This window comes from Camelus bactrianus, chromosome 3, assembly GCF_048773025.1.
Source record: "Camelus bactrianus isolate YW-2024 breed Bactrian camel chromosome 3, ASM4877302v1, whole genome shotgun sequence".
In the NCBI taxonomy this organism is placed as follows: Eukaryota; Metazoa; Chordata; class Mammalia; order Artiodactyla; family Camelidae; genus Camelus; species Camelus bactrianus.
Window position 1 is genome coordinate 78,651,527 of NC_133541.1, and position 17,797 is coordinate 78,669,323.

At 38.6% G+C, this 17,797-nt stretch overlaps 1 protein-coding gene and 1 pseudogene across 9 annotated transcripts in view; both read right to left on the reverse strand.

Moving 5' to 3' along the window:
* DCP2 (decapping mRNA 2) overlaps nucleotides 1-16,944 on the reverse strand; it is a 53,954-nt gene extending 37,010 nt beyond the window's left edge. For all 9 annotated transcript variants that reach the window (XR_012505580.1, XR_012505576.1, XR_012505583.1 and 6 more), the window contains exons 1-2: nucleotides 16,674-16,944; nucleotides 3,984-4,135 (exon numbers count right to left, since the gene is read on the reverse strand). Coding sequence is in view for 1 of the 9 variants with exons in the window: in XM_074360459.1 (XP_074216560.1) it covers nucleotides 3,984-4,135; nucleotides 16,674-16,726 (205 nt within the window). In the remaining 8 variants the exon portion in view is untranslated. The remainder of the gene's footprint in view (nucleotides 1-3,983; nucleotides 4,136-16,673) is intronic.
* LOC141577065 (tumor protein D54 pseudogene) lies at nucleotides 4,200-16,662 on the reverse strand (annotated as a pseudogene).
* Nucleotides 16,945-17,797: the final 853 nt, after the last annotated feature.

The window sequence follows — 17,797 nt, forward strand, 5'->3', positions numbered from 1 at the left end:
CTTCCAATAATTCAGAGAAAACACTTAACCAGTTTTTTTCTTTCTCTTCCTTCTCCCTACAGTGTTCCTAACAATTTTAAAGTGTATCTATGTCTCTATAATGAAGTTATCTCATTTTTCTACCCATTAAACTTCTTTAAAAAGAATTAAAATTTTTAAAAAGGTTTCACAAGATAAATTGAATTAACTGCTAAAACCTTGGAGATTATTGACACTCTTCATTTATCCACTTTTTTCCTACCCCAAAATTACCACAAAATAAGTGGGTTGATGAACCAACCAACTACAGTTCAAGACACACTTGGAATTAATATTGAAAAGAACCTGCGAAGTACTTGCTCAAGTCTACACAATCAGCAAGTAACAGAATCCAATCCAACATGACATCAATTTCTCTACTGACAACTCTTCAATCCTCCTCCATACTCAACAGTACATAAAATAATGCAATTCAAATATGGGAGTGGAAATTTTTAATATCATTTTTATTTAATGAGACAATGTATTTAATTAAAAAAACCTAGAATACGCACTGAGTCATATTAATTATCTTTCTAATTTTTACTAAGATTCTTACTTCATTACGGATTTTCTTAACCACCCAAATCAAATTATTTTGCGTCTTAAGTCTAGGTTACTGGGCCTTACACAGTAGCTCTAAGAGAAAGACAGAAGGTGACAATGACTACATAAAGAATGTAAGAAGTTTTAAGTACATATATCTACTTGTATTATATACATCTTTTTTTTTAACAATTCAGTGATTTTTTAAAAAATACTTTTTTATTCTGACATGTTTGCAAAAACATGTCAGATCTACTGTAGTTATAAATAAACATTTAGACAATAATTTCCATCCAAATTCCTTCTGTTACCAAGATGGTATCAATTTCCCCTTGGACAACTCATCTCAAGTTCTAGCCTCAGTTTCATGTGTCCCTTGTCCTTCACAACCATTCCCACCTCTGAGACCAACTCCCAGGGCAACATTCTGGACCTTGCCATCACTACAATTGCGAGAACAGTTTGATTAGAATAAAACATCATGACCATAATTTTCTATAGCATTCTTTTAATTACTCACATAATGCTGTTATTCTACATCAAAATTTTTTTTTTTTTTTACAGTTTTCCTTTCTCCATATGACCACCCTCCTGCTTTTATCTTCTTCCCTAAACAATATGTGTGGTCAAATCACTTTAATCAATGTCTTAGATATCCCAAATTCCCTTGTCCCACTGTTCTCTGAATATAGCTCCCTAGCAAAATCTCAACCCATGAACAAATGCAGGGATATCTGTTCTATACCCATATTGCCAATTGCTTAATGAAGAAAAATCACAAGACTGCATGCACAATTTACAAAAGAGAAAAGAGGCACAGAAAAGCCCCACAATTTGCCCAAGGTCACTGGCAAATGGCATATGGGATATGAACGCAAGCAATGTGGCTCAAGAACTCATTAACTTTTACACAGTCTCACCACTTCAATATCCCACAGGTACCATAAACCATTATGTCCATAACTGAACCCATCATTCCCCCACCAAATTTCTTCTCCTTTACTTTTCTACAAATGGAATGAATGGCACACCCATCCACTCAGCTGCTCAAATCAGAAACCTGGGTGCCATCTTTGATTCCTTCCACTTTTCCTCAGACATCCAAGTTATAACAAACATTACCTCCTAAATATCACTCAAATTTAACCTATTCACTTTTATCACTTCTATTCCATTTTTCTCTCATACATTAATGAAATAGCAACTTAACTAGGTTGCCAGTCTTACCTTCCTCCAATTCACAGTCTACACTATTTCATAACTGTCTTTCTAAACAACCCAAGAGAGAAATAAAGGAAACGTGGCAAAAAGTTAACAACGGTGAATACATAAGAAGGGTATAATGGCAGTTGACTGTAATATTCTTTAAACTTCTGTTAGGTTTTTCCCAAAATAAAATGTAAAATTTAAAAATCTCCTATATTCTCTTATTATTCTTATGGATAAAGTCCAAACCAACATGGGCTACAAGAGCCTTCTTTCAAAGAAAACTATTACCTAATTCCAAATCTGGGTTGAGTAGCCATCTTTCCTATTCCTACTGAACCCTATGCTATCAAAACTATGAGACCGCTCTGTAATCATGTCCTTTCTTGTCTCTCATCTCCTTGAAGGGGCTGAATCTACCTTGTTCACTGCACAATGCCTGGCATAGAGGAAGCACTCAATTATTTAACGAAGCCTACCATATTAGCAAGAAATGTTTACTTCAGTTGTATGGAGGGAAAAAACCTAATTAAAATAGAGGCCTTTAAAAAATAACAAGGAAAATTTAAAACTCACATGCTTACACACACAAAACCTTATCCAGAACCCCCAAGTATATAAAGCTGCTTTGGCAAAACCCTACATCTATGCAAAACAAACCAAAATCACAGAAGAGGATCTGCCTGTTTCTAAAACTAGATTATAGCTCCTCAAAAACAGTCTTCTGTGATTTCTTCACAGAACCTATTACCAAGACTTTAACAAAGACATGCTCAAAAATGCCATTGAAATCTGTCTCTTCAGTCTCTTCTGTGTAGTCCCTCTACTATGGGTCAGGACCTTACTGCTACAAATCTGAAGTAATGTAACGGTCCTCCTTGTGGTTCAACCTTTTCTACAAAGTAAGTATTCTTAAATACCACTATCAAATGATCTGAGTAATATTCCTCAGTCTTGCTCAAAAACTTTCAATCATTAACAGTTAAATAGAATAGACAGAGTTTCAACCATTTTCTGCAGAGCCCTAGGGGGTTCCTCATTTCACAGGGCTAAAGAAAAAGCCTAGGGAGCCGAGTATGAGGGTTATTTTAGGTTACTTATTCCTATTACAACTCCAGTGTAGCACAGTGAACTTGTGGGTACAATTTCATCTGACAACACAATTTATGGTTTTAAAAAATGACTTAGAGAATAAAAATCAAAGAACTTTGGCTCAAGATTTAAAAACTCACAAACCCCCACTATATACCTTCCATCCATACCTCCTCTTAGATCTCTGTAAGAACCTCAATATAAACTAATTTACTTCTTGAGATAATCCTTATCCTTTCTAACTCTCCCATTTTCCTCAATCCCTTTTCTTTCCCTGGAACCTATTTCCCTACCCCGTCTATTTAGAAAATTCTTTATTTCCTTAAAAACACAGGTTTGCCTAAAATCTTTTCATCTTGTGCCAAATTCTAAAAACATTTAATATCATTAGCATTAGCAATTCATCTTTTTGCCTTATAACATAGTTCTTTTATAATCTTAAATATTCATGTGACTTTTATGATTAACAAATTATGACAAGTTTCTATCTTATTTGTAAATAGGGAGGAAAAAAAGCCTCTCTGAAGGCAAAGACTTCTTTGTATTTCTCACAGAACCAAAAACACATCTTTAAACATAGTAAGTATTCAATATTTAAGAATTTCTATCCCACAAAGATGGTAAATCTGAATAAAGATCATCCAGTTAAGAGGACCAGCAAGAGGATAGTAAAACACAGATCAGTTCTAGAAATAGGCAAGTTATTTCTGAAAGAAAATCAAATTTAATGCTAATTATCAGTGCACATTTCAAGGGGTTACCTACATAGTAAGAATACAGTCAGCCCTCCAGTATCCACAGATGTGGGACCCACAGATATGGAGAGCCGACTGTACTAGACCATATTACATAGTCTAAAAGACTTAAGCATCCACAGATTTTGATATCCTGGGGAGGGAGATGGGTCCTTGTCCTGACTACTAACATACAACTATACTATCAAACTGTGCCTACCACAATTAGGGGCAAATCATTATGTTTTATATATTTGACAATTTTTAGAAATCAAGTATATTTTATCTAATATGTTATAAATTCCAAAGACAAACAAAAGGAAATTTGTGCTAAAATATCTTATTAACAAGCATGAAAGACAGTCATTATAGTAATAAAAAGGATATCAGCTTTAGCAAAGTCTCTTATCCCACACTGAGGTAATCCTGGTGTGTTCTGCATGTAGAAATCCAAGTAAAACCAATGGGCAAGTTCAATCTGAAAACACACTCGGATAGCATTGTCTCTTTCCTCGCTGGGAATATGCAAAATAAATCGGCTGTCAAAAACAAAAAACATAAAAATTACATTTACAAATCATGACCATTTATTTCAACCTTTTTAACTGCTCCATCTCTGACCCACCAATATAGAAAAGGGACCAAGAGTACTGCTGGTCAAGGAAGCAAAGCGAATAGGAAATCACTATAGGGAAGATGAAAAGAGGTACCACATGCATTTCATTTATAACAATTTTTTTAAAACTGCTTTAGTTTTAATTTTTGAAACATCCACTGCATTTTTAAAAAATAAAGAAGTTGCTTTTGTTAAAGCTAGATCACTAGTATAACAATTAGGCAGCTGCTGATAATCAGGTTCTTTCCTGTGAAGGTCTCCGAAAATGGAGTTTTCTTGTTTAGCTTTCTGAAACAAACTGCAGAGCAGGCAGGGCTTTCTGGATGACTCCTTCTGAAAGAAGTTTAGAAAACACCACACATTTTATACTTATCATTCTTCCCATCCTTTCAACACGTAGATGAACTAACAAGATTCCCAAAGGGAGCTGGGCTTTGGCTCTACACACCTTGGGACCCGCCACCCTGCCCACATCCTGCCCCCGAGGGAAGGTGCCACAGTGATCTGCAGCATCTGCCGACATAGTGCAAAGTACTGTGTACAAGACGTGTTTTCTAACCCATGCGAGTGCAGTAGTCACATCTCCATGTGGATGGCATGACTGTCCTCAAAACCAGCTCTAGGCATTCACCGCGGCCTGGCTGGCTGCCGCACTGCACTGCCCGAAGTCATGGTTGTGGCGATGAGGGTGTGCTTGTTCTGTGGTGAAGCCACTACGGGATTAGAAGGACATGTGATCGGGGAAGATTCTGTCACCACTACCGGTCAAGGAGGGAAGGCTGTCACTGTCATTCTCTCTGCTACTCAAAACCGTAGATTTTATGGTCCTAACTCAGTCTTCAAACGACATGAAGGTTGCAGAATTCCTCCTGCCTCGAGATTCCTGCTGATGGCAGAGCGCAGGGTAGACAAGGCAGCTGAAGTCTTCCATCCCACCTGAGAAGAGTGTTTCCCAAGTCTTCTTGCAGAGGTCCGACTGCGTCACTTTCTCATCCCACTCTCCAAGTTGTTCAGAAGTTTTCATGCAGGTGTTAGAGACCTGCAGGTCATGCCAACTCTAAGACAGATTCTGCTTCAGGCTCTCCAAGGCAGCCAGGCTTGGCCTCCATTTCAGCACCCCACAGAGCCTCCCCTCGGCTGCCAGCACCTATAGCAGGGTGACAGTTTCCTCTGCCACCTTTGCGAGCTCGACCCTGACCAACTCCTCCTCCTCGGCCCTCCTCAGACCCTCCACAGCAGAAGCCTGGGCAGCCACTGCTGCGTCAACAGGGACATCCGTCACAGAGTCAGAGAGCAGACCTTTGTTAGGAGAATTCAGACTGCTGTCTTGGCCAGTGGAGCCCATGTCGAGGCCAAGCAAACTACATCAGCCCACAGAACCACCTCAGCTGTCGCGGCATTACTCATGAGAGAGTTTCTTAAGAGCCATCTACTCTCTGTTCACAAGTACAGAGATGAACTTAAGAGCTCACTAACAATAAATTGAAAGTGAGCAAGGAAACAACTTTTGCTAGGATTTCCTCCCATGTCCGGAAACATTTTATTCTTAAAAAATACGTGCAAATATATTCATACAATCAAACAGGAAAGATGTTGGCTGCTTAATCATCGTAGTTAAAGTATTACAAAGAAATAAATTAATAGACTCATTAATAAATTAGATTTCCTAAAGAGCTCATCTGAAGAACCTGAGTTCAAAATAACTTTCAAATATACTCCCTTTTAAAGCTTTTGCACAGCAAAGGAAACCATAAGCAAAACAAAACGACAATCTACGGAATGGGAGAAAACATTTGCAAATGATGTGACTGACAAAGGCTTAATTGCCAGAATATATAAACAGCTCATACAACTTATTAACAAAAAAAAACCCAATCCAAAAATGGGCAGAAGACCTAAATAAGCATTTCTCCAATGAAGACATACAAATGGCCAATGGACATATGAAGAAATGCTCAATACAACTAATTATCAGAGAAATGCAAATCAAAACTACAATGAGGTATCACCTCACAACAGGCAGAATGGCCATCGTTCAAAAGTCCACTAACGTTAAATGCTGGAGAGGGTGTGGAGAAAAGGAAACCCTCCTACACTGCTGGAGGGAATGTAGTTTGGTGCAACCATAATGAAAAACACTGACTTCTCAAAAAACTAAAAAAAGACTTACTATACAATCCAGCAACCCCATTTCTGGGTATATATCCAGAGGGTATATATCCCCAGTGTTCACAGCAGCACTATATACAATAGCCAAGATATGGAACCAACCTAAATGTCCATCGACTCATGACTGGATAAAAAAGTTGTGGTATATTTATACAATGGAATACTACTCGTCCATAAAAAAGAATAAAATCATGCCATTTGCAGCAATATGGATGGACCTAGAGATCATCATTCTAACTGAAGTGAGCCAGAAAGAGAAAAATACCATATATCACTCATATGTGGAATCTTAAAAGGACACTATGAACTCATCTACAAAATAGAAACAGACTTGCAGACTTAGTAAACAATCTTATGGTTACTGAGGGAAAGAGGGGAGGCAGGAGGGGATAAATTTGGGAGTTTGAGATTTACAAATGTTAGCCACTACATATAAACAGATTTTAAAAAGTTTCTTTTGTATAGCACAGGAAACTATGTTCAATATCTCATAATAATATTTAATGGAAAAAAATGTGAAAATATATGCATGTATATGCATGACTGGGACATTGTGCTGTATACCAGAGACTGACACATTGTAATTGACTGTACTTCATTTAAAAAAAAAAAAAAAAACCCTTTTAAAAATCCTACATTGTCCTTTCCAAGTACATTCAGAGGGAGGGGAGGACATATTTATTTTAATACATAGTACAAATGTACACTATATTACACAGATGCATGTACAATTAAGATAATGAAGCCCTTTTCTGTGCAACAAGTCAGAATTTACCTGATATAAAGCATTCATTAACCAACCACCATTAAGCTTCTTCCTGGCTTAGTTTTTGGTAATGTTTTTTTCTAGTGACCTTTGGAGACAGACTGAACTACATAAAAGAAATCCATTGGTTTTTAGAGTCATTTTTTAAAAATTAAAAACAGCATTACCTGGTTTGACCACTTTCACTATTCACTAACTGTGGTGCTAAATGTTCTTGGTTCTTTTCAAGTTTCAAATCAAACATCAAAAAATGCTTTTAAATTATAAAAAATAATGTACATTCCAAAATCTGATTGTGTAAGTAAACAGTAAGACATTTCAATATAGAAAAACAACAGGGGGGAAAGGAGCTTAAACTGCACCTACACTAAGAACAAGACATGTAACATGCAACTCTGGTGGTGTTATCTAAGACATAAAAATCTGAACTCTTCTATATGGCATTCAAGATCTGATGCCTGCTCGCCCGCACAACACCTATCACTCTATATATACCCAGCAATACTTAATTCTTGGAAGTGTCCTAAATTGCCATCCACACATTATATCTATTTTTCTCTTCTCCTGTCCATCTAGCTAACTCTTAATTCATCCCTTGTGACTTACAAACACTATGTCTCCTATGCAGGTACATCAGACTCCTCTGAACAGATTTATATACTCTCTCAACCCCTTCTCCATTACAGCCATTATCTGATTTTTACTATTATTGTGTCTATACTCTTCCAAACTAGTTCACCAAGATAAGACACTATATTTTTGCATCTATTTTCCCCACAATCTAGCAAACTGTGTGACATATACTGGTGATTTTAATTAATCTTTGAAATCCTTACATAGGTTCCTATTCCTGGTAAGATGGAACAAGCACACTCCACTCTGTCCCTCCCATAAAATGCAGCTATAAAACCTGGACAAAATACATAAAATAGCTATTTGAAGGCTGTGAAAAGCAAAGAGCAGCAGGAAGACTGGGAAGGATGAACAGTAACTGAATTTACCAATTTTCCACCCTCCAGTATCCTAGAGGACAGAGAAAGCTCCAGAAAGCCCTCCAGTTCTGCCTCAAGAATCAGGAAGTCTAAAGGAATCTCCTAACTCTGAGACAGAGGGGGAAATTCCCCCTTTCTTCTTTCCATTCTCTCATGTCCCCCAGTCCCGAAGCAATGCCATACTGGCAGCAACAGAGGCTTTAACTGGGATCCACAGAGGTTAAAACTCTGATGGACAAGAACCTTCCTCTCCTATCACAAGAGCTGGGTGTTCCCAAGAGAGTAGGGCCAACCTCCATTGCTTTTTTTTCTCCTAGTCTCCAGTCACTTGGTCCCAAACATGAGCAGAGTCACATGAACTGTGCAGCAGAGTGCCTTTCCATTTTTGCCATTTTTCAATATTCAATCTCCTCAAAAGGAAGAGTCAAGTACCAAGAAGACAGCAAAAAAGGAGCAGCTCAGGAAAACAGTCCCATGAAATTGTTTACAAACTTTGAGGCTCAACCCCAAGCTGCACAAACTTGCATTAGACTAAAAACAGCAAACCACAGACTTTATGAACTGAACTATGTATGAGACAGACCACTGCCCCAAGTCTCAGACTGACCAGTGGATGGTACACAAATAGCACTGCAAAAACTAGCCTTTCATTTGATTTGTTTAACTTACACCAAATCTCAAAAATGCATCTGTCTGCTATTTCTTATTTTCTCAGTTTGGGACATTTGGGGACATTTTCTATTGATTTCTACTATGGAAATGAAGAATCAATTCTATTCCTCCCACTCTCCTTATACACACCCTTCTCATCTCTCCATCTTCCCAACAAAATTATATCTTAGTTTTGGTTAGTTTGTCAACTTCAGCACTATTGACACTCCGAGCAGACAACTCATGTGGAAAGGAGCTGTCCTGTGTGCTGTAGGGCACTCAGAAGCATCGCTAGCCTCTATTATTAGATGTCAGTAGCACCCTCCAGCAAGCTACGTCAACCAAAAGACCTCCAGACACGGCCAAATGTTCCCTGAGGGGAACAAAAATCACTCCCAGGTCACACCCACAGGGTTAGATCAGTATTTGGTCTTTACATTACTATGATCCTGTAAATGCAATTCACAACTAAGCCATGCGGTAAGTTACAAATGTTTTTCCTTTCAAGCATAATCCTTTGTTCTCCCACTAATTAATAAATATCTTGTCACTGTTTTTGATTTGTTTTCTCTATATTTGTCACTAATTCAATCTTCCACTAGTTTCCCAGATTTTTTTCTCAAGATGTTAATTCAGACACATTAGTTTAATTTTGAAGACTATCGCTGAGCCTTCAGATCTGTTCCAATCTGGACTAGTTGCTGTCTTCACACAATACACACCTGTCATCCTATGTTGTCCTTTCACTAGCATCCTATGGTCCCTACGCCTCCATCCTGTGTTAATCTCATGTTTCTTCTATCTTGTCTTCCTTCTCAGCATACTTCCTTGTTCTCACAAAGTACATCCCTCCACACTTCCTGGAGAAAGGATGCAAGGGAGATTAAGCATTAAGATGTTGTAAATTCAAAAATATCTTTACTCTGTTCACACTTGGTAATCTGACTAGGTAAAGAATTCTAGATTGGACATCACTTTCCTTCAGTATTCTGAAGACAGTGCTCTCTTCCACCAGCCTACAATTTTGATGTGGAAGACTGAAGCCACTTAGATTCCTTTGTCTGATCTGTTTCACCACACCCCTCCCCAGACTGGAAGCTTCTAGGTTCTTCCTTCTGTCCTCAATGTTCTGAATCACCTTCCCAGTTGTCTGTTTTTCATCCACTGCATCAGCCATTCAATGGACTTATCTATTTGGAAACTCATTCCTTCAATACCAAAGGGCCTCAGGGACTGATCCTGTGATTCTTCTCTCTGCCAATTCCTCCCTTATTTCCTGCACCCTTCTAACTTTCTGGGAAGTGGCCTCTTGCAAACCATCTATTGAGGTTTTTGTTTCTGCTCATATTCTCATATTTAAAACTCCAAATGCTATTTTTAAGTGTTAAATTATGTTTTCACATACTATTCTGTTATTCCATGACTGTTGCTTTTTGTTGTTAATTTTAAGCTCTAATTTTCATGTTGAGGCCTATTTCAGATGTTCATATTTAAGCCTGACAGACCACAAAGCTAATTAGGAGGGTTGTCCAACTATGAGACACCATTTAAGGTGATCAAACTGAGCCATTTAATTGAGAAACCTCCAATGTCAGAATCTTCAGGTGTTTCCTCACGGGCTAGTCAGATTGCCTAGAGAAGAACTTTCCAATCTCCTACTAGGAGGATAAAGGCCAGTTTGCCACATTCTGGGAGCTGAGCAGGGGAAGGATGAGCGTTTTCAGTATATACACAGGATGCATGAATTCACTTCTGCCACTTGTCAATATTCTCTAATTCTGAAGTAGGCTGACTACTACAATAGTCTCTCATTCAGTCTATCAGGTCTGCTAAGTCATATACCACCCTCCCTTTTGCTTCAGTTTCCAAATTTTGTTGCTCATCTCTTCACCCATTCTTCCTTTTCTTATGCATTTATGCTTTAATTTTTTTTTTTAACTTGACTCAGAGTGGAGCAGGTGTTTGTGTTCAATCTACTATCTTTAACTAGAAATTCACATTTCAACAAATTTCTACAAGACATTAACCACAATGTAACACGTGGAAAGAAAGTGCCTAAGTCAGAGAAATCCAGAAAAGCCCCAACTGAAGAAAAGCTAAGCTGGAAGACAGGAATGAGAAATAAAACTTTTAAAAAAGCAAACAGCAAAGTCTATTTAATGTAATAGAAGAACATCTAATTTTCTTTCACTCTGACAGTCAAGAGTTTTCCCTACAAAACGGGGGATTGGGGGGAGGAGTAACAACACTCAAGGCCCTTCTAACTTAGATAGGTCTGGGTGTTGACACCTCAAAGCAAAACTCCTACACACTGGTATTCAAGGGCCCCCCAGTGGAAGAGCTAGCTCCTTATCTACTCACATAAAGAAGCCTGTCAATAAATAAGCCCCTCATCTTAAATATGAAACAGCAAAAAAAAATCATCCAACATCTAAGGAAAATTTAAGCCGTGATGAAGAAAAAATTAAACACATTAAAAAACAGGCCCTAAAGAAAAGATAGTGTTAAGGTTATCTCCTAGAACCTTTGTACTGAAAGTGTGGGCCCTGGGAACATAAGAGAAAACAAACAGACATTTCAGTTACATATGGACTCAGAAAGTTGACATCCTAATAACCCCTTCAAAAGAAATTACTTTAGAAAGTGCATCAGCAAAACCAGAATGAAAACCAAGAAAGCATAAAACATGCGATTCAAGAGAGAAGAGATACAACCTAGGAGAGGTGGGGAAGGGAATTCTAGCATGCTAGTTGTTTGGCAAATCTAGGGAGCAACCAGCCTAGATTAGACTAGGAGGGTGGAGGTCTCCAAAAGGGCATTCTCCAGGAAAAAAAAAAAAAAACTGTAGAATTAGATACTGTAGATAGTGTGATTTAGGCTAAGATGGGACAGATGAGGGGTAGGGTGGGGGAGACGGAAGGCAGCTAGAAACTCTGGACATGCTGGGAAGGGAGAGGTAATGTACAAGAGACTCAGAGTCCAAACATGAGGCAAAAAGCCAAAATTAGAACAAATGGGGAAAAATTATTTCAGGAATAGCTACAAGGAATCAGGGAATAATGAAGAGAGCATATGCTTCTTTCTCCAGAAGAAAAAATTAAAAGGCATCATTTTGACCAGGAGAATTCACCTGGACATTCTCCTTCAAGATTCTTACAAAAGGATCATGACCATGGCAGATAGAAAAGAAACAAAACCCTAGCCATGCAGACTTGCCTCTACTGTGAAAACACTTACATAGTCATGATGCATAACAAACACTATTATAATTGTTCAGCTTTTGCAATGAATCAATAGCAAAAAGTATAAGACTTCATAAGGTTACAAAATGGAATATAAACATTATTAATCTTAACTTTTATGTTAGGTTCACCTGGACCGAAGCTGAGGGAATGGGTAAGAAATGGAAGAAATGATAGGACACTAAATGCCTCACCTCATGAGAGACTCGAGATACTGTTCAGAAGTTCATAAAACTTTAAAGTCACAAAATTAGCCAATGAAATGACTTAAAATAGTGATTTAACTGTACTGGAAGGAGGATGAGGGCAACAGTAAGTGTAAACTAAACCCTCACCTAATAATCTACCAAGATACACTAAGTCTTCAATCTAGTATCTAAAGTTGATAACACAAGAAACTTGTCCAAGTATATTCTACAATATTTAAGTATCCACCAGAATAGTTCAACATGTAACAGGTACGTCTAGAGAGCAGAACTGGGATACAAATGGGTAGGGCAAGAGAGTGTTGCTTTCCATTTTATAAATTCGTCTGTACTGTTTTGTTTTTTTTAACCTCACAGGAGAGTACTTTTTTTTTTTTTTAACATTTCAAGGCCAACTTCTCTAAGAAACTTTACAAAACAAAGAAAGTTTCGATACATGAAAATTACACTTCAGTGCTTTCAGTCTGTGAATGTTTTTGATGTGTTTTAAAGATTCAGAAGTGTATACATACATATAAATGTATATTGTAATAGCAGGAAAAATACTTTCCAAAATAATTTGTTACAGGAAAAATTTCTCCACTTCACAAGTGTCACCTTTTCAATGTGCCCACAGATCAAAAAAGCATTAGCACAAGGACTGCAATTAACAAAAATGTTTCAGATGAGCTGAACGCTAAAATGTCGAGCTGGAGATGAACACAAATTATTTAATTAACCTAGGTAATCACCAAAATAGCAGCAACATTAGTTGCCGGAAAATATCTTTATCCTTTTAACACTAGAGTGGCCTCACCATTTAATTCTTAAAGGGGCTTATAAAGAACTCCAATTACTTCTTTAAGAGAAACAACTTAGGTATAGTTCAGTGGTAGAGCACGTGCTTAGCATGCATGAGATCCTGAGTTCAATTCCCAGTACCTCCATTTAAAACAAAAAAAACTACATCCCCCCCAAAATTAAAAAAAGAATTTAAAAATAGAAATAAAAAATAGAGAAACTGACCAAAGTGCAATTTTCAGCTTTTACTTTAAAAACATGCTTTCCCAATCTTTAATAAGCTAATTTAAATGGTATTTTTAAAAAACTATATATTTGACTTTTGATGTCAAAAATCATGGTGCACTGAAGTATCACCATAAAATGGTGATTTACTTTTTCACACACACATATATGTTTTATTATAAAACAATTTTGGTTCACTAAAACATCTTAAACAAGAGTCTTCCCTTCCTCTCCTCTAATTTCATCCTAGCCATAAGTCACTAGTGTTATTAGTTTGGTGTATATTCTTTCAGACTTTTCCTGTGCGTGCAAGCAACCATATACCTGCGAAACACTTAAAAATTTGTTTTAACAAAGGACATCAAATGACTATTACATCTATTAGTATATTTTGTACATCTTTTCAAAACAAGTATTTTCTCTCAGTTTACTGTTTGCTAACTGCCTTAGGAATTTCTAATGGCTGCACAAGTATTCCAGTCAATGAAATGTTGAATATTAAATCATCTGGAAGATAACATTGCATATCTCAGGTTATACATTGTCTAATGGTTACAAAGTTCAGATCTTGAAAACTTAAGTCTCCTGATCTAATTTTTCACATCAAAATCAATCTCAGATTTTACATTTCTCCAAAACATTAATATATGGTCAATGACTGAAGTTGACAAGATTACCTGCACTATGCAATTTACCAAAAACCAAAATAACCCAAAACAAGAAAAACCTCTTAAAAATAAGCAGTAACATTGGAGGCAATATAAAGGGAGTAAAAACAAGACCAAACTCATAAATCAAGAGATACTCAGAAAAGTAGAAAAAACGAACTTTTTCAACTTAAGCTTTATTTTTATAGAAAGCAACCATAAATTGTTAACTGTAAATTTTTTTCTGAAAGAGCCCACAGAAGTCAGAATTGTTAACATTAAAAATGCTTAATCAAACATACTATAAGTATTAACTTGAAAATGCCATTACTTCTAAAACCTGAAGTTTTAAGAAACAGTTACTTGGTTTTGAAATAGAGCAGGACCATGTGGAGCCTTCTGGGGAAAGACATCCCCACACCCTGTCGCTCACCTCTTATTTGTAGAAGTTTTAGCCTCCTAGGCTAAATTTGATTCAGAGAAGCAAGAAAATGCAGGAACAAGGAAAGCAGTAAAGCTAGACAAATAGTTTAGCCATCAAAGAAAGTCAAAGGCCTTTAGTTCCTCCTCAAGGTCTATATGTAATACCCTGAGCTATATCGTTGTGTCAGAGACTAAAACCTTCACCAGGTGGAAGTAGTTAACTGCATGTTAACATCAGCATGCAGACTTCAGACCCTAGAAACCAAAGTTGATAACTGAGATTCCCAAAATGCCAATTACCACACCACCAACCAATCAGAAGAATTTACGCCAGCTGACTCACCCCAGACCCTCTCCCTCACCTTGCCCTTGAAAACCCCAGGAAACTGGGGAGTTCCTGGCTTTTGAGCATGAGCTGCCCATTCTCACTTCTTGGCCCAGCAAGAAATGAACTTTACTTCACCACAACCCAGTGTCAGTACTGGCTCTGCTGCACATCAGGCAGGCAGACCCAAGTTTGGTTCAGAAACAGTTTTACTATTAGTTTATCAAAGCTAGCCCTAATTTTTAAACACATCATCCTACAGAGCCAAAACACAGTAACTGCAAAAAAATTTTCTTCAAAAGGAAAAAAAAAGTTTCTCTATTCCCCAAGATTCTTATAAAATACCTTAAATACACTCACTGGAAAACCACATTAAGAATCTTTATTTAATACTCAGATGTTTAACGTGATGTTTACAAATTATGACACCACTGTTTTGTAAGATTACACACATAAAATCAATTATTTTCATAATGGTTAGTATGACTTCTTTAAATGATGTAATATACAAAATAAACCCAATACAAATGGGAAGATTGGTTTAGATATAAGATTACCTATCTTTTTCTAAACCAATCTGTATCCCTATTAAGTCATACATAATTATTGCTCACCTTTCCAAATATTGTATTTTTCTAACTATAAAAAGGTACATCCTTTAAAAAAAATTCTGGAAACAAGAATAAGAAAATCAAAATCATAATTCCACTTCTGGTACAAGTTCTTCTGGTCATTTAACCACAAGGACAGACATCAAACCTCTTTTCTTTTTTTCTGAAATTTGGGATCATAGAAAATTAGTGCCTTTTAAATGGTTCATTTTAGTCTATCATATTCCAAAAGTTATAATCACACCATCACTAAAGAAGTACAGTGACACTAATTCTTCTTAGTTGCAGAATATAGTCTATTTACCTATCTACATGTACCTTTCTTTCATGAAGTTATAACGCGAGACTTAACTTTCCATTACATCCACCTGTGCAGGAGAAAAAACACAAGTATCATAGAGACAAAGGCCTAGGTTTCAAATCTTGATTTTCTAAATTAAGATGAATGTGACCTTGTGTAAATTACAACCTCTGAGTCTGTCAGATGAAAATGGAAATACTGCACCTACCAAATAGGGTTGTTTCAAAAATTAAATAATACACGTGAAGAGAGGAATCAGCGCCTGCCTGGCACTCAGTACTAACTCCACAAACACTAGTTCTTTCCCTCCCATTTAAAAAAAAAGCGTGAAGGCGACACAACCGCTACAGCAACAACTCAGGGTATTACCTCACCAAAAACATTTTCTTTTCCTCAAGTAAAATTTTAAGTCCATTTTACACGTGCTTGGCTTTCTGAAATCATAGCCGACATGAAAAATGCAAACAAGTTCCCTTATAAAAGTATACCATGAGTTAAAACCCTGCGGTTGAGAATTTCCTTTAAGAAGGATAATTAAAGAATTTTTTAAAAAGCAGTTAGACTTTTTTTTTTCCACTTCCAGTGATAAGTTTTGGGATAATCAAGAGAGTAGTTCTTCACAGCAGTTTACAGAGAACGCCACGGATATATAAGAATATTGGAGGTGGGGTTAAGTTTGAAAATTGCTCCCTAGGATTCTAAGACTTAAAAACCCTGGGGTCTTTCAACAAAATTTGGGAATGAGACGGTGGGGAGAGGGGGGAAACGGTCTGTGAAAGTCAGAGCCAGAAAAAGCAATGGGAGGGGGAGGGGCAGCCGCAAAATGCCAAAGACCCAGGTTTCGCTTGCAAGAAAGCAAAATAGTTGAGGAACTTAGAAAATGAGGAAATTCCGGTGCTGCGCGAGGAGAAATGGAGGGGGGCGTGGGAAACCAGGAGACTGAGGCGAAAAAAGTGGGGTGGTGTCGTCCGAGGTAAGGGTCGGCCGGCGAAAGGGAGCAGCGGCGGGACCGGAAAGCCAGGACAAGGACGGGGGCCAGGGGAGGAGACGCGAAGTCGCCGAAACTCAGAGAAAAAGAGCAAGGGACGAAAGGGGGCCGGAGCAGTCAGGGGCGCCGCGGTACCTGCAGAGATCGTCCAGGACGCTGCCGGGAATCTCCACCCGTTTGGTCTCCATGATGAGGACCCACAGCAGGAGCAGTGCATCCCGGCTCCGCGCGGCCGGGGACCGAGGGTACGGCACGGAGACTCCGGCTAGCCGGAGAGCGGGCAGCGGCAGAGGCGGCGGCTCCAACGAAAACGAGAGGGGGAAGGGGCGGGACCCGCTCACTTCCGTCCCGCTACCTCAGCCCTGGACCCCGAGGCTGGGCCGAGGCGCGGGGCGGAGCCCCTGGAGCCACGCCCTTCCCTGCTTGAAAGGACCAATGGGAAGCTGGAGAACAAGGAGCCTGCGCAAGCTAAGCCAATGAGGCGTTTGTTTATTGGTCCGTGGGCTCCAATCCGTCTAAAAGCTGCTCAGCTGCTACTCGTAAAACCAACTTCCCGCCGCCTTTGACTGGGCCTTGGGGTGGATAGGAGCATGCGCACCATGCCTCCTTTGCACTACTAGGAAATCTAGAGAGCTCAGGTTTTCCTAATAGGTCTGAAGACCAATAACCGGGACTTGGCGTGGTTTGCACGTCCTCCCCGCGACTGAGCAGGTACGCCGACCTCTGCACCGCAGAGCCCGTGGGCGCATTCAGCACACGTGTGCATGCACGGTTCCTATCACCAGATGTCCCCCACACACACTCAACGCCAGTCGCAGCACCTCCTGGCCAAGGGCTGTGTCTCCTTTCACTATAAACCCCCGAGAGTTGTAATTTTTGTGGTTGCTGACTTCTGTCACTTTGCGAGCACTCAGCCCTGACTGTGAAGACAAGAAACTTTATCCCAGTATTTGACACCCTGTAAGATCTCAGAAAATATGAATTGATTGAACCTGGACTGGGGCATCTGCCTTTCACCTCCTACATGCTCACAGCATTCCAACCGGCTAGTCCTCATTCATTCCACATCTTAATGGAGTCCAATCAATTTGGGATACTTGTAGAAGCTCTGGATCCTTCCATTTTTCAACTTGCTCGGTTTTTATCAGACCCACACATACACACCTACTCCATTGTGAGCTTAGTCTGTTCTACCATTTGCTCTCCCATCTTTTTGTTGCCAACACACAGCCTTCATACGCCACTTACAAAATTGAGAC